Source organism: Sorex araneus, chromosome 1 (assembly GCF_027595985.1).
Source record: "Sorex araneus isolate mSorAra2 chromosome 1, mSorAra2.pri, whole genome shotgun sequence".
NCBI lineage: Eukaryota > Metazoa > Chordata > Mammalia > Eulipotyphla > Soricidae > Sorex > Sorex araneus.
This window is the reverse complement of record NC_073302.1, coordinates 136,668,924-136,691,358: the sequence shown is the minus strand read 5'-3', so window position 1 is coordinate 136,691,358 and position 22,435 is coordinate 136,668,924. Positions and strand designations below refer to the sequence as shown.

Sequence of the window (22,435 nt, the reverse complement as noted above, 5' to 3'; positions counted from 1 at the left end):
CATTTTATCTTTTCATCATACAACTCTTTTTTTTATCAGGAGGTTTTTTTTATATATATTATTGGATCACCATATGATAGAGTCACAAACTTTCAGATTACGTTTCAGTCATACATTGATCGAACACCCATCCCTCCACCAGTGCACATTTTCCACCACCATTGTTCCAGTGTCCCTCCCACCACCCCCACCCCATCCCACCCTCTGCCTCTGTGGTAGGTACATTTCTTCTTACTCTCTGTCTAATTTTGGGTGTTAGCACTATTCAACTCTTTTTTTTTTTCATTTTGGTTTTTGGGTCACACCTGGCGATGCACAGGGGTTACTCCTGGCTCTGCACTCAGGAATTACTCCTGGCGGTGCTCAGGGGACCATATGGGATGCTGGGATTTGAACCCGGGTCGGCCGCGTGCAAGGCAAACGCCCTACCCGCTGTGTTATCACTCCAGCCCCCTAGTCAACTCTTAATCAGTTGAAAAACTAATTTAAAAAAACTAATTAAAAAATTTAAATTAGTTGAAAAACTAATTAAAAAATTTAAATTAGAGCAGCACATGTATTTATTTGTAGATTATATACATTTATTATATATATTAAAATGGATTAAAAATTTTTAAATTTTTAAAAATTTTTTAAATTTTATTGAATCACCATGAGATAGTTACAAGCTTTCATGTTTGGGTTACAATCTCACAATGATCAAACACCCATCCTTCCACCAGTGCACATTCCCCACCACCAATATCCCGGGTATACCCCCCCTTTCCCACCTTCCCCCTGCCTCTATGACAGACAATATTCCCCATACTCTCTCTCTACTTTTGGGCATTATAGCTTGCAACACAGACACTGAGATGTCATCATGTTTGGTCCATTATCTACTTTTGGCATGCATCTCCCATCCCAACTGGTTCCTCCAGCCATCATTTTCTTACTGATCCCTTCTCTATTCCATCTGCCTTCTCCCCTCCACTCATGAAGGAGTTTTCCAGCTATGGGGCAATTCCCCTGGCCCTTGTATCTACCATCCTTGGGTGTCTGCCTCATGTGATGCTACCCTACACTTCACAAATGAGTGCAGTCCCTCTATGTCTGTCCCTCTCTTTCTGAGTCATTTCACTTAGCATGATACTCTCCATGTTTATCCATTTATAAGCAAATTTCATGACTTCATCTCTCCTAACAGCTGCATAGTATTCCATTGTGTGGATGTACCAAAGTTTCTTTAACCAGTCATCTGTTTTAGGGCACTCAGGTTGTTTCCATATTTTGGCTATTGTGAACAGTGCTGCAAAAATGGATAAAAGTTTAATTTAGGGTGTCTCCCAAGAAAGTTCACAGGAAGCTCCTCTCTGTAAATCACTGCCAGTCACTTGGTTGCTCAATGAGAGGTAAGGCTGGTAGGTCCCTGTGGCACAAGGGTGTACCAGGCTACCCGGTGAAGCTTGGGGCTCTTCTTAGCCGCCACAGTGATGCTCATGTACCTTCAGGGCTATACCCAACAATTCTCAGGAAACTATGCAGTGCCAAGTTCAGACCAGAGCCCCTATACCTTCTATCCAGCCCCATAAAAATATAGTTTTAAAATATTTAAAAATTTGTTCTTTGGGTCACATCTGACTGCGCTCAGGGATCACTCCTGGTGGGCTCAGCGGGACCACACGGGGTGCCAGGGATCAAACACAGGTTCAAACACTTGCCTTCCACTGTTAGCCATGCAAGGCAAGTGCTCTACCTACTTTGGTCCTGAGAATATAGTTTTTTAAATTAAAAGGTTAAATAATCCTGATAATATTAACTTTAAATTTTTCATTAAAAATACAGTAAACTATTTTATTTCATAATATATTAATTTCAGTGGAATATACTTATTAATCTTGAAAATTTTATAACACTTTGCCACGAAGTAATTCAAACTTATTCAAAGTTTATTTTAGTCTTATCCAAGAGTTAATATTGAAATTTTTGTTGAAATTTCCCTTGTAAATTTTCAGTCTCCCTGATAATCATTCAATGTTTTATTGTTTGTGTTTTCTATTTTTGGTCACTGACTGTACTCAGGGAATACTCCTGGCAGGACACAAGAGACCAACCATATGCGATACTGGATAATATACAACCTGGTTCAGCTGCTTGCAAAGCAAATGCCTTAACCACTGTATTATCTCTCTAGTCTGGCAATCACTCAGTTATTAAGTGATTGCAGTACCAGTATCTATATTAAGGAATCCACGTTGCTTTTATGAAGTTCAAAGTACTGGAGTTTTTGATTGTTTAATGTTAAGATAGAAACAGCTATTGGCTTTGTCTTTTTTTCCCACCCCCCATCCAGTCTATTCCCTAATCCATCTTCCCATTCTCCTGGTTCTAATTTATCACTCAGTTCTAACAGTTGTCCCCCCCACAAGCCCCCCCCCCCATTTCCAGCCTCTGTGCACACACAGAGAAGCATTGAAATTTTTTGGTTTGTTTTCTGATTGTTTTATGGTAACACTTGGCAATGCTCAGGCATTATTCCTGGCTGTGTACTCAGAAGTTACTCTTGAAGATGCTGAAGGAACATTTGGGGTGCTGGGGATTGAACCTGGGTCAGCCATGTGAAAGAAAGGCAAGTGCCTTAATCTCTATACTGTCTACTCAGTACAATGAGAGAGAAGCATCGATTAGGGGAAGAACATGGCAGATTCCACTGCGTGAAGGGGAGGAACTTATAGACAGAGCCATCCTTTCCAAGTTAACTAGGGGAGAAATCAAAACCAGTTTTGGCCATAGAGAACAGCTTAGCTAGAAGTTTTAGTGCACATGCCGAATACTTCTAGAACTTTCTGAAAGCTTTGAATGGTCTCAGTTTGCTTCAGCTTTTATAGGGATGTGAATAAAGGAGTAGTTTTAAGGTAAGAGTCTCCATAATAAGTATGAACCTTCTTAAGAGTAATGGAATTGTTACTTAACTTCTGAGAAGCATAAATGTTCATTTGAAGGGTGGAGGCACATTTAAAAGCCAAAAATTTTAAGGAATTTAAGGAGTGGAACCTAGAAAAGGTGTTAGAAAGAAGGCCCTCCATTTATAAGTGTATTCAACTAAAACATAGGATTGTGAGTCTTGTTTTTAAATTTTTTTAATTTTTTGCTAAAATTAAAAGGTTATTTTTATTGTAGCGTACACACAAATATTTAAAAGACGAAGCAAATATAATTTTTCAACATGAAACACCATAATTTTTCAGTGAGGCACAATAGAGCTGCATTTCAGATGCATAATAAGATTGAGAAAGAGCTATCATTATAGCTGTTCAAAAGTAAAGATCCAAGCTATGTCTCATGCCAAATTTTATTTTTTATATAGTATCAATTTTAAAAGTACTTTCAGATCCAGCTTAAGTGTAAAGATATATTTTTGCTTTATCAGATGAATCTTTTACCATATGTTTCTAATAATTCAGATAAAATATGCAGAGTAGTATATTTTAAAGGAGAATCTATTTTGAAAAGATTCCAAAATATCTATTTGTACAGGCACTCAACAACTCGATGAAAACTGTTGGAAAAGAAAATCTTTCAGAGTCATTCTCCTCAAACTACACAAGCCAGCTAAACTTACGCAGTTAACACTTCCATAAGACGCCAGAAGCCAAAGAATTAGGCTCTTCCGCACTGTTTTTCAGCATGCCTTCAAATCAACTTGTTAATTGATATTAACACCATTAAATTTACCCAGTAAAGGGTTACACGTAGAACATCTCTCTCTCTCTCTCTCTCTCTCTCTGTCTCTTTGATAAGATGAGCATGGGATTTTTAAAAGTAATTTTTTATTTATAAAGTTATTGATCATTTTGTTTCAGGCATATATTTCAACACCAATGCCACCACCAGTGTCAACTTCCACCATTTCTAATGCTAACTGGTATTATTTATCAGTCTTTTGGTAATCTAGAATTAGTCTCAGTCTCTGCTTTATGTTGGTAGTAGTAAAGCTGCAGATCTCTTGTGATTTTGTGGGTCTTTAATTTTACAACATAAGAAGAAATTCCCTGCAGCTGGAGCGATAACACAGCGGGTAGTGCATTTGCCTTGCACACATCCAATCCCGGTTTGATTTCCCAGCATTCCACATGGTCCCCCAAACTCTGCCAGGAGTAATTCCTGAGTGTATGAGCCAGGAGTAACCCCTGTGTATCGCCAGGTGTGACCCAAAAAGGAAAAAAAAAAAAAAAAGAAGGAATTTCCTGCAGAAATCACTCCATTTCTATGCTACTGAATATTGTAGTAGAGATAAAAGCTATAAAGAACATCTTATTTCTTTGAGAGTTCTTTCAGGTTTTATTTATAAGTAGAGATAGTTTATTTAGCCTCTCTTTCACTTTCATTATATTCTTTTGAGATTTCTTTAGCAACTATATGCTCATATAGATTATATGTCATGTTGCTCTTTATATCCACATATTTATTCAAGTAAGTGCTCTACTTAGGTGTTTTTTAATTGAACTAGATAGAAGCCATCAATTTTGGTATATGAATAAGTGAATATTTTGGTGTGTGAAAGATTAAAAGACTGCTTGCTAATAGAGACAAAACTACATTTCCATTTGTATTATCATATTTTTTGTGTGTGCGTGCGTGCGTGCGTGTGTGTGTGTGTGTGTGTGTGTGTGTGTGTGTGTGTGTGTGTTTGGGTCACACCTGGCAGTGCTCAAGGCTCACTCCTGGCTCTCTTCAGGTATCACTCCTGGTGGAGTTCAGGGAACCATATGGGGTGCCAGTGATCAAACCAGGGTCGGCAATACTGTATCATCATATTTCTGATATCATTGGGTCAGAGAGATCATACAGCTTGTAAAGTGTTTGCCACAAAGCTTGTGGCTCAACTGGATTTGATCCCTGACACCCCATATGGTCCCCCAAGCCCACCAAGAGTAAACCCTGGGCACAACTGGATGAACCCTCTTCTCCCCCCACACAAAAAAAAATCCACTCTAATATTGCATAGTTAATTGGAAAATAGCAGAAATGAACCATTTCAGTCACTTTGTTTTTCAGTGCTTCTGATAGCATTAGATTAATACTTCAAGAAATGATTGTCAGACTTTTTTTTATCTGTAAGGAGTTATAAAGAAATAGTGAACTGGGCCAGAGCAGTGGTACAGTGGGTAGGCACTTGTCTTGCATGTGGCCAACCTGGGTTCAATCCCAATATTCCATATGGTCCCTTGAGCCCTCCAGGAGTGATTCCTGAGTGCAGATCCAAGAGTAACCCCTGAGCCGGGTGCAGTCCCAAAACCAGAAACCAAAACCAACCAACCAAACAAACAAACAAACAAAAAACTCACCCAAACAATTAGTGAACTATATCCTGAGTTTTCATTCTTCATTTTGTACACCTACATATTGCAAGCTGACTAATTACATGTAGTGCATGCTTTATTGTTGTGACCACAAGGGGCCTAAGAATTGGCAGAATATTGTCATTCCATCCAAGTCAGCCTGTTTGGGATTATATATAACTGTAAGCTAGAAAGCAAATTGAAATTTCATAAGAAGCTGAGAAATTAACTAAAAATGACCAAAACCTAGAACCTATAGTTGACTGGGCACAATTGTAGGAAGGAAATATGTAATTAGTCATAGGCCATATCACTAAATTCCAGGAAGAGAAAAATGGGGAAAAAATCATCTCTAGTGCTCTAATATTTCATTTGATGATCTTTTGGATAACTTTTTCAAGGGAGATGGTTCAGGTCAGATCACTAATCTTACAACACGAACCAAGAAATAGGAAGTCTCTTTATCATGGGAAGTAATTGATTCTTAGGGAGTTGAAACTCTACAGTAGAGAAGTATTTTTGTCTATAATTTCTCTGATTCAGTGCCAGAAGCTTTTTGAGGGAGTAATGAAAGCTGTGTCTAAGTTCCATTGTTGAAAACTGTTTCTTTTTAAATAACTGGAGATCTTTCTGTTATGTCTCCTCTGTTGCGAAATTCTTTATGATTATAAAAGCATATTTAAAGTAGAAGTATTATGGGACAAAAGCTTTATTCTGTGGGTTAGATAATACTTCTTTTGTGACAGTTTTCTTTTCCCACCATAAGTGAGAAGTGAATTTCTTTGCCTTGGCACATCCCGTTTCTAATGGAGGATAAGAAGTTATTTTCTTCAAAGGCTGGTTTCTACAATTTCTGGCAGAATGCTCTTTGTCAAGCATATGTTCCCTTCCCTAGGCCTTTCTGTATAGAGCCCACAAACATCGTCAATGTGAATGAGGTCATTCAGAGGGTTAGTGACCATGCCTCTGCTATGAACAAGAGGATTCATTACTACAGCCGGCTCTCTGCTCCCACAGACAAGGCACTGGTAAGGGGCAAAGCACTGGTAATTGTCTGAAGTTAAGTTGAAATGAACAGTGAACAACATAAATCAAGGCAACTCCCAGGATTTGAACTTTTCTGCTGGACATGTTCCAAGGACGCCGTCATGGAGAGTCAAAGATAGTAAATACATATCCCTGTGTAACATTGGGCAAGTTTGTTCTCACCTTGCCTGGCATAGAAGAATTTGAAATCATTTCTCTCCATTGACAAAGCCTACAGATTTGTTGGATTAAATTCTGCTTATCCCCAATCCTTTTAAGTAGTTTAGGTCTTTGGTTAATTATATGAATAATAAAAGGTTCTGGCTAATCTTTTACATTTAAGGATATAAGGGAAAATATTTTTAGAAATCTTGTACAGGAGTAGAAAATTGAAATGTAGACATAGGTATTGTAGATTTTTTTCTTACTTAGTACTATTCTGTTATAATCAACAGGGCTCAAAGGGAAAACACTAAATCTTTTAGGTTTTGCAGCCCACAAACAGTTGCATATTCTTCTTCATTTTTTGTTTTATGATTACCGAAAATATAAAAAGCTATTCCTAGCCAGGGTGCTATAAAAAATTAGGTTGGAATCCAGATTTGCCTATAGGCAATAGTTTGTTGACTCTTGATGTCTTGATGTTCTAAAATCTATTTTTATTTTAGAATAAAAAATATAGTAGATGGGCTGAGAACAGATTCTAAACATTGTATGTATAAGACCATGAGTTTATACAATTATATATATTACATGTGAAAATACACATAAATATTATATACATTATAAATATGATAAGTAACTTGGTTGTATATGAAAATTACCACAAGATGTTCAGAAACTTGAAAGCTTAATATAAATTAGAAACATTCTGGAACTGGGAGGTTAATTGCTAAGGCGCAGGAATTGATCTGGTCACTTAATATATCTCTATTTAGTCCATCCAGTACCCATATGAAGGTCGTATTAAGATCATTTGTAAGTAATTTGAAGTAAGGATTTCCAAAGTGTTTTCCCCAGTATTTTTTGTTGTTGTTTTTGTTTTTCACTTTTCTCTCACTTTTCACCTTAGTGTGGTTGTAAGTCATAGTTCTATAACAGAATTATTTCTATGCTCTGGGTAGCAGAATCTATCCAGTATCTTGGTCTAGTTCAAACTTCCTAGACCAGAGGCTCAATTTGTAAGAGCAAACTATCTTCAGAGATTTTTTTGTGGGGGCAAGAGGGGAGAATGCAGAGGGGGCTCACAACTGGTGGTCCTTTGGGCTTACTCCTAGGCTGTGTGCTCAGGGATTACTTTTGGCAGGCTCGGGGGCTGATAAGGGGTGCTAAGAATCAAACATAGGTCAGCCACTTGCAAGGCAAATACCTTACCTGGTACTAGAGCTCTCTGGCCCCAAAACTTCAGAGATCTTAATTGAGCCTTTCTGAGTGCACATTGTTTACTTGGAAACTAAGTTATATCACTGTACACTAATCCCTTGAGTTAACTGGTAGATAACTCTATTATGTTATAGTATATAAGCTATGACCTAAAATTAACTGTGATTATGAACATTCTTTTTTTGTTTGTTTTGGTTTTTGTGTTTGGGGCCATACCCAGTGATGCTCAGGAGTTGCTCCTAGCTATGCACTTCGTAGAAATCCTTGCTTTGCTTTTTCCTTAAGCTGCTTTGATTCAATTTTCTTCTACTACCAACGCATTTAAAATAAGTAGGTGTTTAGTATTTTTTTTTAACCTCTGTTTACTCCACCGTTCTTCATAGTTTGATTTGCCTACCTGATTCTTTGCTGGAATCACTCTTACATAGGAATTTAGTTAACAACTCAATTGTGAGAATTTCCCTCAGATGCACAAGTATCTCTATCTAGAATTTATTAATCTCTGTCTTTGCTGACTTCTTTTTCTTTCTTCCTCTTAAAAATAAAGAGAAAAATATTGTGATGGTGCATATTCTCAAAATTAATTCTCATTTCCAATGAAATATGTTGTTCATAGTCATTAAACTCTGATTCATTTAGATATCCCTATACATTTGGAAAATGATGTTTGTATTCATTTGTAAAGGTACATATTATTAATTCATCTTATTTAGAAAAATGCCAAGGGTCAAGTATTCTGATGTAAAGAAAATATTTTATTTTGCATATAAACTGTTTCAAACATTCTTATGTTTCTTTCTTTTTTTTTTTTATCCAGATTGCTCCAGATCATGTAGTACCAGCTCCTAAAGAGTGCTATGTGTATAGTCCACTGGGTTCTGCCTATAAACTCCAGAAGTATACTGACGGACATGGCAAAAATTCCAGCTTCGTAACCATGTACATAAAAATACTTTTGGGAAATAACTTTTAAAAAATTGTGTGTGTGTGTTCGTGTGTGTGTGACATATATATGAAAGTTATTGATTATTTAAAATTTTACCTTAATTTTATTTAATAAAATTTATTTAATAAAATTAAGAGTCAACCTCCTTATTTTTACTTCTCTTATTCTATGATTTTAGTTTTATGATATGGAATACCATGATGGGAACATCTATACTAAGTATTCCTTGGGGCATAAAACAGGTAATTAAAATTCTGGGCACATTCTTGCCTGATTTTTTTCTTCATATTATTAGTTTTATAATAGATGTATACCTAAATCTATTTAGCATTTATTAAAGAAAATTAGAAGGTTGTATTTATTTTTCCATTAGTTGTCAGGTCTTAATCATAATTTTTAAGGATAATGTAATGTGGCTGCATATGAATTTATTGCAACATGATGATACATGTTTGTTTTTGTTTTTTCAACAGGCAGGATTTACTACTGGGATATGCGTCATCATGCTCATGGGCCTTTTAACACTTTATTGCTGCTACAGAGTAGTGAAATCACGTTGTATGATAAGTAAGAATTTGCTACAGTGAAAATTGAATATGTTGGAGGTTTATAAGTTTTTCCTATTTAGGTAGAATACTAATCTCTATATTGTACTTATATGTTGACTATTTTTTGCCTGTGAAGAATTTGAAAAAAAAAATTTGAAAATGAAGTTTAGGTATAAAGTGATTGTTCAATTGAGGCTAGTTGACAAATTTAAGCCTGCGTTTGGATTTAAGCCTAGCTGAAGGACTTGGCTTGGATCAGGGTTAGAGTTAGGGTTCCTGTTGAAATTATGATACAGGTTTGAATATGTATCATAATACAGTAAAAAAATTAATTTAATTTAAATTTACAGTTAATTTTTTTACTCCTACAGTAAAAAAAAAAGTTGAAAGCAAAAGTCAGGTATTGTGTGACTGTTAAATTTAGGCAAATTGTTAGGTTTAAGCCTGGGCAGGTGGCTGACCCTCATGTTTTCCCTTGCACCCCATGATCCCTTGAGCATCATCATCTGCAGCCATGAGGGCCCAGCACAGCACTTCTGGGTGTGGTTCTAGAGTCCCAGAGTACTACCCTAATGGCCCTGATAATCCTTAGCACCACATGCCCTGAGTGCACTGAATCCTGAGACTCTCACAATAAACATCCACCTGGTTGGCCAAGAATCTCTGTGAGTAGCCTCTGGTCTCCCTGAGCTCCACTTGGAAGGCCCTCAAAATATTGGCAGCTTGTGTTGACCTACCTACCTGTTAGAGTCTCCTACAGTAAAATCTGGGGCTGGTGATCGTACCAGGGGAAGATTGTATGCCTTACACACAGCCAGCCCAGGTTTGATGCCTGGTACCCCATATGGTTCCAGAGCCCTGCCACGAGTGATCCATGAGTATAGAGCCAGATATGTAAGCCCTGAACGCACCCAGGTGTGGCCCCAAAACAAGCAATAGAAAAAATAACTAGAAAAATAAGAAAATATGAGTAATATGTTAATTGTTTTGAATTGTCAGAGTTATACCAGTCTCCTACCACCACTCTTCTCTAAAGACTGGATCATGGACTAACCTTTTGATACAGCTTTGATGTAGTTTTGGGGTTGATAGACATGAATTATTTCATTGACTATTAGTAGGTTTGAATAGTAGGCTACGCCACCAATTTTTTTCCATGTGTTTTCTCTAATTGTATTCTTTATTCATATTTCTTTTGTATTTATCCACAGATCACTTGTGGCTCTTATAGATGTGTTAATTTCTTTATGTTATATAAATGTTTACTGTTCATCTGTTATCTCTTACTGTTTCTCTCTAGATATTTGAATGGCTTTTATAGTATGTTTTATATCTGCCTACCTTTTCTATTGTAATTTTGTTTTCTTCAGTTGATAGAAAAGAATAACCTTTTGGGGCTAGAGCTATAGTACAGTGGGTAGGGTATTTGCCTTGCACATAGCCAACCTGGGTTCTATCCCTGGCATCCCATATGGTTCCCTGAGCACCAGGAGTAATTCCTGAGTGCAGAGCCAGGAGTAACCCCTGACATTGCCAGTTGTGACCCAAAAAGCAAAAAAAAAAACCTTTCAAGTTTTTATTTTTACATTGTTTTCTAACTTTTTTGGCATGTGTTTTTAAATTTTTTATCTTAATTATCAAATTTAAATTGGTATGTGATATAAAATATGACTCAGGAAACCTTTTATTTTTAAATATACCATATATTATCAGATAATGTCTTCTCTGTCTTACCAATGACCTTCTCTAGTCTTGGCTTATTACTCTTACTAATTATAAAGTTTTATGATAATATGACTCATCAGGGTTTCTACATTATTTCATTGACCTACATTTCTTTTCATGTATTTGATTTATTAAGTCTTACTTGTTACCTTACACACAGTATGTTCTAATATTTGGTGATAGAATATTCATAATATTTTGCTAAATGTATTAATTTAAGAAAAAAGTTCTAAGTATAGAAGTATAATGAACATTTACATTTTTCCTTTTATTTTTATATAGCATCTGTAGATAGCAGTAGCTGGGAATTCCCCGATGTCTGCAGACATTATTTTGGCTCTTTTGGACAATGGTCGAGTCTTCTTTTCTCCTTGGTCTCCCTCGTTGGAGCAATGATAGTTTATTGGGTGCTTATGTCTAACTTTCTTTTTAACACCGGAAAGTTCATTTTTAGTAAGTATCCATATTATCTATCTTAACACACTTACTTTTAGGTATAATAACCCCTGTGGTGTTTTCATTTCAGCCTTAAATTCAGGACTTGTGAATTTAGTAAATTCAAAGTAAAATATCAGATAGTCATAAAGTGAAATATTTGCAGTTCTGGAAAATAAACTGCTTGATCAGTATGTTTTCTCAAACATGTGTGTGCTCATTTCCAAGAACTACTTTTAAATTCAGAAAATTCTTTCAGTTTCTCTAATATAAAATTTGTCTAGGCTTCTGGAGGTCTTTTAAGCATTTAAGGTATTTCTACTGTAAATCCCAAGTTTTAGGTTACAGAAAAGTTTGTGAAATGTGTTGGTTTTGGTTGCTCCAGGATCTGATGTGTCAGGGCCCAGGGCTAGCCCACTGGTCAAAGCACCTGCCTTACATATGTGAGGCCATGAGTCCATCCTGGTGCTGCCCCACGTGTGCCCAGACAGCTCTGCCACGGCACTGCCACAACATGTTCTGTCTCCTGAACACTGCAGCCACTTGTATGTGGCCCCAATCACTGAAATCCCAGCCACAGCACAAAAATGCAAAGAACTTTGATGTGTAGAGTTTTAGTGAGAGTGCACAAAGGCTAGGGCACCTGGCTAGCATGTGGCTGGCACTGTGACGCTGCTTCAGATCCTGACACCACGTATGTGTGGTCCCCCTGCACCTCCAGGAGAGACCCCTGAGCACTGCCAGGTCTGGCCCCAAACCAAAACAAAGTGTTCAAGAACAGTAGGAGAGTGGAACTTACGATAAACATATTTAACATATTTTCGTAACATTGAGTTGTCATGTTTCCCAGGTTAATTCCTTGAATTCCAATAGGAATCATAGAAATTCAGGCCAGATGTGTTAGATGGTATTTTCAGTTGGTGAGAGAAGCTTCATTTTATACTGAATACGAGTCTTCATTTTTCCTTGATGACTGATAGAGTTGAAGTGTACTATATGTTTAGCTGACTTTAAATAAACCACATGCTGTATTTAAAATTTAGACTTGAAAGCAAAGCAAAATAAATACTAACAATCATAAGGAGTAAATTTTCCTAAGAGATTTTGAGGGAGAGGTGAGTGAGGAAGATAAATTCTGTTTTTAGGGCTGGAGAAACATACTAATGTAGGCCCTAGAGCTCATGTCTTGCATGCTGCCAACCCCTGTTCAGTCTCCAGCACTGCATGGTCCCCTGAGCACCATCAACATGACCCAAAATACCCTTCCAAAAAAAAAAAAAAAACCCTTGTTTTTCATTTTAAATAAACTAGCCTTAAAATGAAGTTTCTTTTTTTTATTACCAAGCATTTGTTTCACGCCATCTTCACTAATATATAGTATTCTTGTTTACTGCATCTGCTTTTAAGGTATTACATCATATGCGTGTATCGTGATTTCTTTATTTTCAACTTGATGGATATTTCATTTTCTTTTCAATTACTTTGCTACTTTCAGACAAGTCTTTATTAAAATCTTTGTTGGCCTCCTGGTTTACATGTAGAAAACTTTCTCTCATCTATCTATGTATAAGAAAAGTATCTGGGATTTAGGACTTTTTCAATCACTAGAAGTCACCACATTTTTCTTAGTAAATTTTTCTTTGTATACTGTTATATTCTTCTCAGCAAAAAACTGCTGAGAAGAATATAAGTGTGTTAGGTTTCTTCTTTTGCAGACTTAGAACTTAATAGAAGTTGTAAATTGTACTTAAAGACTTTATTATGAGTATAAAAGGAAAAAAATTCCCCTTGTTTTATAACTTTATCCACAATTTTATCAGACTTGAATTTTGCTACTCACTGTGTTATTTCAATACACGTCTTCCTTTCAAAAGTGTGATATTAATATCCTTAGACCATTTTTCTATTGGATTGTTAATATTTTTCTTGCTTTTTGGAACTCTGTAAACTTTGGATACTAACTTATTCATTATTCTGTCAAAAATACCTTCTCTTTATGGCTTGCCTTTACTTTTTATATGGTGACTCTGTTCAGAATTGTGGAAGGCACCACGGGCTTGGGCAGGGGTTCGAGAATCCCAAGGACTGCTCACGGGGACCTGGGACCACTCCTGGCCATACTTAACCAATTGTATAAGCAGCACAATGTGGACAATCAGAGTCACCTAGTGGTTCTGGGGAACTCCAGGGCTACAGCCTGGAGTTAAAAATGTTTTAATGTCTTAAAAATGTTTTTTTAAGAGGATGATTATATAATTTTGAATTCTATTTCTCTTAAATTTCTAGATTTTATTCATCACGTTAATGATACTGATACTATACCAAGTACCAATGGTAGCAACCCTGGTAAGTAGTTTGGAATTTAAAGTTTAGTTGATTTCTTTATTTTTCCATCTGCTGCAAAAAAAGAAGTCAGAGCCTATAGCTTTAATTTCAGTAAAGGATCATCACCATTATGTTTACTGAGCCACTATTAGTTGAATTGTTGACAAATGGTGAAGGGTTACGTGTTTTGTTTTGTTTTGTTTTGTTTTGTTTTTTAATGTAGGAGTACTGCTATTTATTCAGCCGTTGATTAAGCTGATTGAATTGGTCATGAACTCCACATTGTTTTTTTTTATTCAGGATGTTTATTTTATTATTTTAATTTTATTAATAAGATAGTTACAAAGCTTTCCTGTTTGAGTTTCAGTCATAAAATGATCGATCACCCAGCCCCTCACTAGTGTACACCCACCCCTTCCCCTGCCACTATGGCAGACAATCTCCCCCATACTCTCTTTTGTATTGCTTGTTATGAATAGCATAAGATGTTGCGCAGTCGTGTTCTTGGAATTCTAAAATTTTTGATAATTAGGGTCTGGAGAAATCTCTGCAGCAAGCTGCTTGGTTTGGAGATTCTTTTGTGTATCTCTAGATCATGGCTATTAAAGAGCTTAAGTAGCAGCCGGAGGCCGTTTGTGAGTGTGACTTCCAGGATCCCAGGGGGACGGGGGTATGAGAAGGACTGGCCCATTCCCTACCCCTTGAGGTCTGGAGTTTGTGGTCACTGAACCCGCATACCTGCACTTCTCTTTGGGTTCTGGAAGTTGGTGGCCACCGGGATTTTTAGGGGGCAGGTGGAGGGACAATGGCACCATACCCTTGTGGTCATTTAAATTGGGGGGCAATTTGTTCCTAGATTGCTGGGGTCCAGCCAGAGGCACAGCAGCAATTTGCGGCACCATCAAGCTGCTGATGCACTCACCCCGCAGATATGGATTGACCTGCTGGTGATGCCACGTCCCCCATGTTGTTGTTTTTATCACTTGTTGCACACCATTCCAGCAGTATAAAGTGCCATGTGGGGCCAGAGATTAAACTCAAGGCTTGCAGATGCTAGGCATGTACTCTGTTGCATAAACTATGTTCCTGGCCTAGGCAATCAATGAAGAAATATCACCTCTATAGTTTCTATGCCTATGAATAAGCATTAATTTTTTTCAGTAACCTATATTGCAACTTACAGTGTTAGGAATCTGGTAGCATTGTTTTCATTATGCTTAGTTTTAGACATTATTTTGACTACAGATGCTTCGAATAATACAAATCTGTATCTTATTTGTATTATTTAAATTTTTCTAAAAGTGAACAGAGGGTAGTGAGTACAAAAATGCAAATTGAAGATTTGGGGAAAAAACCTTATTTTCTTATAAAAAATTCTTTTAATTTATTTATTTAAAATAGGCCTTTGGGGCATGGGGAGATGCCCAGTGAGCTGGACCATGTGCTTTGAATGTACCCTGGGTTCAGTCACTGGTGCTACATGGTCCCCCAAGAACTACCAGGAATAGTCCCTTAGCATTGAGAGGTGTAGTCCAAAATAAGATAGAATAAAAGCAATTAAAAAATAAACCTTTTGAGGGGTTGAAGTGATAGTACAGGGGTTAAGGCATGTGCTTTGCATAGGCTGACCCTGGTTCGATCCTGGGAATGCATATTGTCCCCTAAGCACCATTGTCACTGTTGTACACCATTTCTGCAGTAAGCCCTGAGCACAACTGGACGCCGCCCCTCTTCAAAAAAAAGGGTTCCAAAAAAGGGGGGAATCCACAAATCTGTGTGACTTATGCTTTCTATGATTTATCCACTCTGGCAGTCATAGGAAAAGTGAATATAAATAAGCTAGCATCAATTATATCATTAACCTGGAATATCATTTAAAGCTTTTATTTGTTTAACTTCAGGGATACTTAATTGATGTCATTTTGATAGAGCTCTTTTGATCATTAAGATAGCAATTGATTTGATACATAGTAAATCCTTTATGTATTAGGAACTTTTCCAGGCTCTGGGAATATAACAAACACATGAACATTATCTTTCATGAAGCATACGTCCCAATGTTTGCTGTTCGTACCTTATTTTTCTCCTTAATTACACTGAGTAGTGCTGGGGAAATGACTCAAATTCCTGGAGCACCTGTGTTGCATGTAGGAGCCCTGGTTCAATCCCTCCTCCCCCACCTTCAGAACGCTTTTGCCCCCTTAAAAAAAAAAGATTTCTTTCTGTGAGCCGAGGGCCCTGTGGTCTTTTCTAAGCGGCTGCTTTCCTTTTGCAGTGATTTGTCCCAGTGCTGCGAGTGGTGGTCCTCCTGACAACACCTCTATGATCTTCTACGCCAATGACACCGAACTCCAACAGTTTGAAAAGTGGTGGAATAAATCCAGGACAGTGCCCCTTTACCTCATTGGGCTTCTCCTGCCGCTGCTCAATTTCAAATCTCCTTCATTTTTTGCAAAATTTAATATCCTAGGTAAGCCGAGTATCATTGTGAAACCCCACTGCATAGTAGAAAACTTAACGGATTCTGTGGAAATAGGGGTGGCTGGGGACATATTTGAAAGCCAGTTCATCTGTACTTGATTTGCTCACTCATAAGTTCCCCTGCTTTTTAATTTTTATAAGGAATTTCGCATGGAGGAAAATGTAGATGACTATTTCAAGTCCAGGTCGCTTTTTCTTTTTCAGACAGGAAGGAGCTGGGTTTCTCTTTCTATTTATTTTGAACAACTTCTCTTTTCCTAAGAGGGTACAGGTAGGGGAGATATATTAAGATTTTAGAAAAGCTCCATATTGGATATAATAGGAATCTCAATTCTAAGAATTAAACAGATTAGGACTAAAGGTAGTTATGATATACTTTTAAAAATATTTATTGTAGTTTAGGTAAGATGAATAAATAGTGTTGACTTTTATGGTATTGATGTATAAAATAACTGCACCTTCATTACTACCAAATTGCCCAAGATCTTTTATTCTGAATATAATACCTGTGAATCTGGAACTTTCCCCCTACCCAATTAAAAGTTTGTCGAGGTATTAGATCAGATTGCTCACAGATCACGAGACTTACAGCCTTTCTCAAGTAGGCTTATGACAGGCAGCCACTGCTTTTCTTTCTCTAATCTTACACTAACCCTGTGTCTTTTTTCTAGAGAGCTAATATCTCTGATTCTAATACGAATATTAATAGTTGCCTTTGTGGTTTATTTTTCTCCTAAGTAACTTCAGTTTCATAATGCACTCTCAGTATGTATCCGCTAGCAAACTCACCTTACAAGTAAATTGGGCAGTTTCGCTTTCAGCAATATATGAGCTACCTTCATCTGGTTCTTCTTATGCCTACTACATAATTTCCTGCTTTGCTTTTCCTCATAGCTTGTTTCTGTTATTCAGATTACTCCCCACTAACATACTGGGGCTAGGGCGTTTGCTTTGTGCGTGGCTTACCCAGGCTCGATTGCTAGTACTCCATATCTCCATCTGGTCTCCCGAGCCCACCAAGAGTGATCTTTGAACCCAGGGCCAGGAGTAAACTCTGAACATCACAGGGTGTGGCCCCAAAACAAACAAAACAAACAACAACAACAAAAAGCCCTTGGGACTAAGGACTCAGTAATTTTCCAAATATTTCTGAGAATGGAGAAACAAAGTTTGACTTTAAAATAGTTTGGGACCTGAATGATAGTACAGGTTTAAGACATTTGCCCTGCGTGTGTCTGACCTCTTGCTCAATTCCTGGTATCACATGGTCCTCTGAACAGTGCCAGGAGCCACCCACAAGCGCAGAGCCAAGAGTGGCCAGTGGTATTGCTGGGTGTGGCCCCCAACCCCAGAATAATAACAAAATATAATAATAAATAGCCTGTAAAACTGAAGGATGATAAATGCCTTCTGATTCTTTTTTTTCCCCCCTCAGGCACAGTATCTGTTGTCTATTTGATCTTCCTTGTCACTTGGAAGGCTAGTCGTTTGGGATTTCATTTGGAATTTCACTGGTTTAAACAAACAGAATTTTTTGTGCCAGGTGAGTTATTTTGGTCAAATAATTAATAAATTCCAATAAAGGATTCTTAAGTTAACTGTTAACCATTCTAAAAGAAAAAGTGGTATGTGCAAGGAAAGCATCCTGTTTGCTGTACTATTGCTCTGGCCCTCGCCTTGTAAGTTTATTTTAAAACTTAGTAAGAATAGATTATGCAATATATGTATTTCCTATATACATAAATGTTCTAAACCACTACCCTGCACTATTCCTCTGGGCTCCTAGCTATGTTTTATGCCAAGCATTTGTATTAATACAAGTTATTGGAAAACCAGTGGTTTTCCTTTTTAATTTAAATTTTTTTTTTTTTTTTTTTTTTGGTTTTTGGGTCACACCTGGCGGTGCACAGGGGTTACTCCTGGCTTTGCACTCAGGAATTACCCCTGGCGGTGCTCAGGGGACCATATGGGATGCTGGGAATCGAATCCGGGTCGGCTGCATGCAAGGCAAATGCCCTACCCGCTGTGCTATTGCTCCAGCCCCCAAAATTTATTATTTTTTTATGAAGCTGTTCTATGTTTTATGATTTGTTACATTCAATAGTCCAACAACAACCCCACCACTGTTGCACCTTCCTAACCAGTGGTCTTTCTTAGGGTTAACTAGGATTCTGTCATTTCTTCATGGGATTTGAAGTTCATTGAAGTTACAATGAAACTCAAGGTCTCATTCTTTACATTTTTCTTTCTTTTTTAAAAAATATTTTATTCTCTTTTATTTCTTTTTTCCCCCCCTTTTTTTCTCTTCTTTACACTTTTCTTGGAAAACATAACCCTGGAATAAATAAATAAAAAACAAAAGCCTGAGACTTTGAGCATGGTCAGTGGTTAATAGAACTTATTAACATCTTTTACCCATATGCTTTTGGAAGTTGCTATTTATCAGACTAAATTGTGTAGTTTCTATTAAATATTCACCCCTCCTTTTTTCTAAGGTAAGAACTTGGCACTTTCTTCATTTTCATGCAAATTTGAAGGATTTTAGACACAATGAAAGTACCATGAAGCTATGAATGAATGATGCTAAATGAGGAAACAGATTTAAAAATGAAAGTGACTCATCTTTAAAATGAATAAGTAGAAAATAGTACAAAAATTGGTTTATAATGGTTGCTTTTTAAAGTTTTTTATTGTTGGTTCACACAGTCTAAAATGTCAGTTTTCCTTTTGTTTGTCTGTGAGCCACACCCCGCTGTGCCCTGGGCTTACTCTTGCCTCTGCTTAGGAATCGCTCCTGACAGGCCTGGGGGACTGTGTGTGCTGCTGGGTCAAACCCAGGTCAGCCTCGTGCAAGGACAGCACCCTACCTGCTCTGGCCCTCGCTCTGTTTTTTTTTTCAAAACTTAGTAAGAATAGATAATGCAATATATGTATCTCCTGTATACATAAACTCTCTAAATCGCTACCCTGCACTATTCCTCGGGGCTCCTAGCCACTTTGCATATTTTTGCGTAATTCACATTCCATTAGGTCCCATGTTACCCCTCACTCATTGATACTAAATAATGCTTTGTTTGTGTGCACTTTCATTGATTTTCACAAACTGAACACACAGATCACAAACAGAAATGACTGCCACTGATGTGTTCCTTTCATTCTCCCGATTCATTCTCTGCATTCCTCTCAGTATCATCTCCTCCAAAGGTAACCCCTGCTGGAACTTCCAACCCCAACTCTTAGTATTATCTTTTTTTTTTTTTAATTTACTAGAAGTAGATTAATGTAGTGTGTATTCTTTTGTGTTTGGCTTTTTTCTGGATTTTTAGTTTATTGTTTTGTTTGGATGTCATACTCCGTGGTGCTTTGGGGATCATGTGGTGCTGGAGCACCCCCTCCCTCCGTCAGCCCCCCATCCCCCCACACACACCCCATTCTGGCTTTCTAATGTAGCTTTTCTCGTAGGATGGATATTTTAAAGGAGGAATTGAAGGAAGAGGTATTCTAGGTCAAGGGAACAACATGTTTAAGTCATAGTTAAGTCTGAGAAAACATCATCCATCTAGGAAACTGCAAGAAATTGGATGGCTGGAGTGGAAGAACACTTGTCCGGGTAGTGATAGTAGATTAAGGATTAAAAAGTGAAGGTCAGATCATGAAGAGCCTTCTGTTCTAAGCTAAAAATAACCTTCTAGCTGTCTGTAATAGCCTTCTTTCTTCTCATTAGAGTTGGCTCTACTAGGAAATAGACTTTTTTGCCTTCAGGAAACATGATAGAAGAAGAATAGTCATAAAATTACCTTTCTAAAAATAGGATTCAAAATGGGAGTCTGCTGATGCAAAAAAATAAAATAAAATAAAATCGAAGTTGAAGTCAGAGGTGCTATAACCCCATTTGTTCACTCTCTCGGAGTTAACAAAATTTAGAAAAGCAATGATAGTAAAAGCACTGTTAGAATCTGGTATATAGAGAGCTAAGGAATTCTAAGATGATCATTCAAAGCTGTTTTCTTCAATACTTCCAGTGCCAATTTGTGAATTCAATTTCTACAGTAAGCAGATATCATACATGAGTTAGAAATGCATGAAATTTTGTGTTGGCAGGGGCATTTAGACGGTGGGGGCGGCGGGGGGGGGGGGGGAGGCTGGAGTACAATGAGTAAGAGGCTTGCCTTGTATACACCTGACTTGGGTTCAGTCCCCAGCACTGCATGTGGTCTCTTATGCACCACCAGGAGTGATCCCTGGGCACAGAGCCAGGAGGAAGCCCTGAGAACAGTCACGTGTGGCCCAAACTTTTGCCTCTACCCCCAACTGCCTAAATCTGTTCTGTTCACTGCAAAGTTTGGCACTAGAGAGATGGTTTAGTATGTAAGGTGCTTGCATTGCATGCAGCTGACCCTGAGTACAGAGCCAGAACAAAGCCTTGAACACAGTTGGATGTGACCCAAACACCAAATAAAATAAAATAGAAAATATCAGGGCAGAGGAAGTGGAGTATGACGTCAAACCATAATGTAGGGGCCAGAGCAATAGTACAGCGGGTAGGGCATTTGTCTTGCATGCGACCAACCTGGGTTCAACCCCTGGCATCCCATATAGTCCCCTGAGCACCGCCAGGAGTAATTTCTGAGTGCAGAGCCAGGAGTAACCCCTGAGCATTGCCGGGTGTGACCCAAAAAGCAAAAAAATTAAAAAAATTAAAGAAGAAAGATAATGTAGCACAGGTATCTGTGAAAGGAGAGAAGGAAAGGGAATGGGTTGGGTAAGATTAGACTAAGAGGATCCTGCCTAGCTCAGTATAAAGCTCTAATGCAGAAATTGCTTATAAAGGAATCCAGGATTGGTTAGATAGGGCCAGCCCCTGGTGCATTGCTCTGCTCATTGGCCAATGTGTCACTGACCAATGTGTCACTTCTGCTTGAATAGGTCAGCTGATCCAGTATTGACTACAGCTCAAAGCTGTCAGCTAACTGTACCTCTTGCTTCAGGTTCTTACCTGAAAGATCATCTAAGTAATACAACCCCATCGTGGGTGCACCTTTAATTTTTTTTTTTAATCTTCTGATCAATCAGTTATTACACAGACATTAGACCACCAGAATTTATTCATTTTATAACTGGGATTTTATATTTTTCCCCATTTTTTTTCTCTCTCTTCCTTTTGTTTTTTCCTTTTTTTTCGTTTTTGGGTCACACCCGGTGATGCACTCCTGGAATCTGGCTCCTGCACTCAGGAATTACTCCTGGCAGTGCTTAGGGGACCATATGGGATGCTGGGTATTGAACCCGGGCCAGCCTCATGCAAGGCAAATGCCCTACCTGCTGTGCTATCACTCTGGCCCCTCTCTCTCTTCCTTTTGTTGCCATCTCTGAAGGTCATGCACTCTCAAAGTCGTTACTTGTGGTGCTCACACACTGGCTTTCGGTTCTCACCAGGGGCTTTAGCCTTGCTTATGGTGCTTGCAGACTGTCGAAGTGCACTGGGGGTTGCCCTGTGGCACTAGGATCACACTGGCAGAGTGTGATCACACTGAGCAGTGCAGGGTGGTGCTGGGGATCAGACTTGTGGCTTCACAAATGCAAGATCAGTCCTTCATCACTAAGCCCCATCCCAGGGTCCAACACTCACCAGCATCTCTCCATTTTCCACCCCTTACCCCTGGTTCCAGCACTCTGCTGTTTCTATTAATTTGACTTTTTTTTTCCTTCTGATTCCACATAGGAGTGGTAAGTGTCATACAATACGTGTCTTTTCTAACTTTTTTCCACTTAGCATAAGGCCTTAAAGATCTATCTATATTGTCAAGTGGCAGTGTTTCATCTTTCTCAGGACTGTTGCATACATTTGCCACATCTTCTGTATCTGCTCACCCATTGGTAGACATTCCATATCTGGATGGAGGGAATACAGTATCATGTTAGTCTTCATCAGGCACCAGTGGCCATGGACCTGAAGTGACCACTTGCCTGGTCATGCATTTGGGAGCTCAGGCAAGGAACAAGTCTATAGGCATCTGCTTATGTGCCTGCTGCTGTGGGTGGCCTCAAGAGAGCGAGTCCTTGGGCCCTGAGCTGACATTATTCTGCTTTCTCTGTCTACCTCTCTGTCTCTCTGTCTCTCTTTCTCTCTGTATGTCTCTCTGTCTCTCTGGTGTTTGGGGCCATACCCAGCAGTGCTGAGGGCTTATTCCTGACTCTGCACTCAGGGATCACTACTGGCAGGGCTCAGGAAATTATTTGGGGCA

The 22,435-nt window shown here is 38.2% G+C and overlaps 1 protein-coding gene across 2 annotated transcripts in view; it reads left to right on the top strand.

Moving 5' to 3' along the window:
- The window catches only part of SLC38A9 (solute carrier family 38 member 9), a 65,504-nt gene that overhangs the window by 19,323 nt on the left and 23,746 nt on the right, over nucleotides 1-22,435 (top strand). The window contains exons 3-10 of one of the 2 annotated variants that reach the window (XM_004608435.2): nucleotides 6,217-6,349; nucleotides 8,548-8,669; nucleotides 8,855-8,918; nucleotides 9,150-9,243; nucleotides 11,232-11,402; nucleotides 13,671-13,730; nucleotides 15,985-16,179; nucleotides 17,626-17,733. In XM_004608435.2, the coding sequence (XP_004608492.2) occupies nucleotides 6,217-6,349; nucleotides 8,548-8,669; nucleotides 8,855-8,918; nucleotides 9,150-9,243; nucleotides 11,232-11,402; nucleotides 13,671-13,730; nucleotides 15,985-16,179; nucleotides 17,626-17,733 (947 nt within the window). The remainder of the gene's footprint in view (nucleotides 1-6,216; nucleotides 6,350-8,547; nucleotides 8,670-8,854; nucleotides 8,919-9,149; nucleotides 9,244-11,231; nucleotides 11,403-13,670; nucleotides 13,731-15,984; nucleotides 16,180-17,625; nucleotides 17,734-22,435) is intronic. The other variant, XM_055118506.1, reaches the window with a different exon arrangement.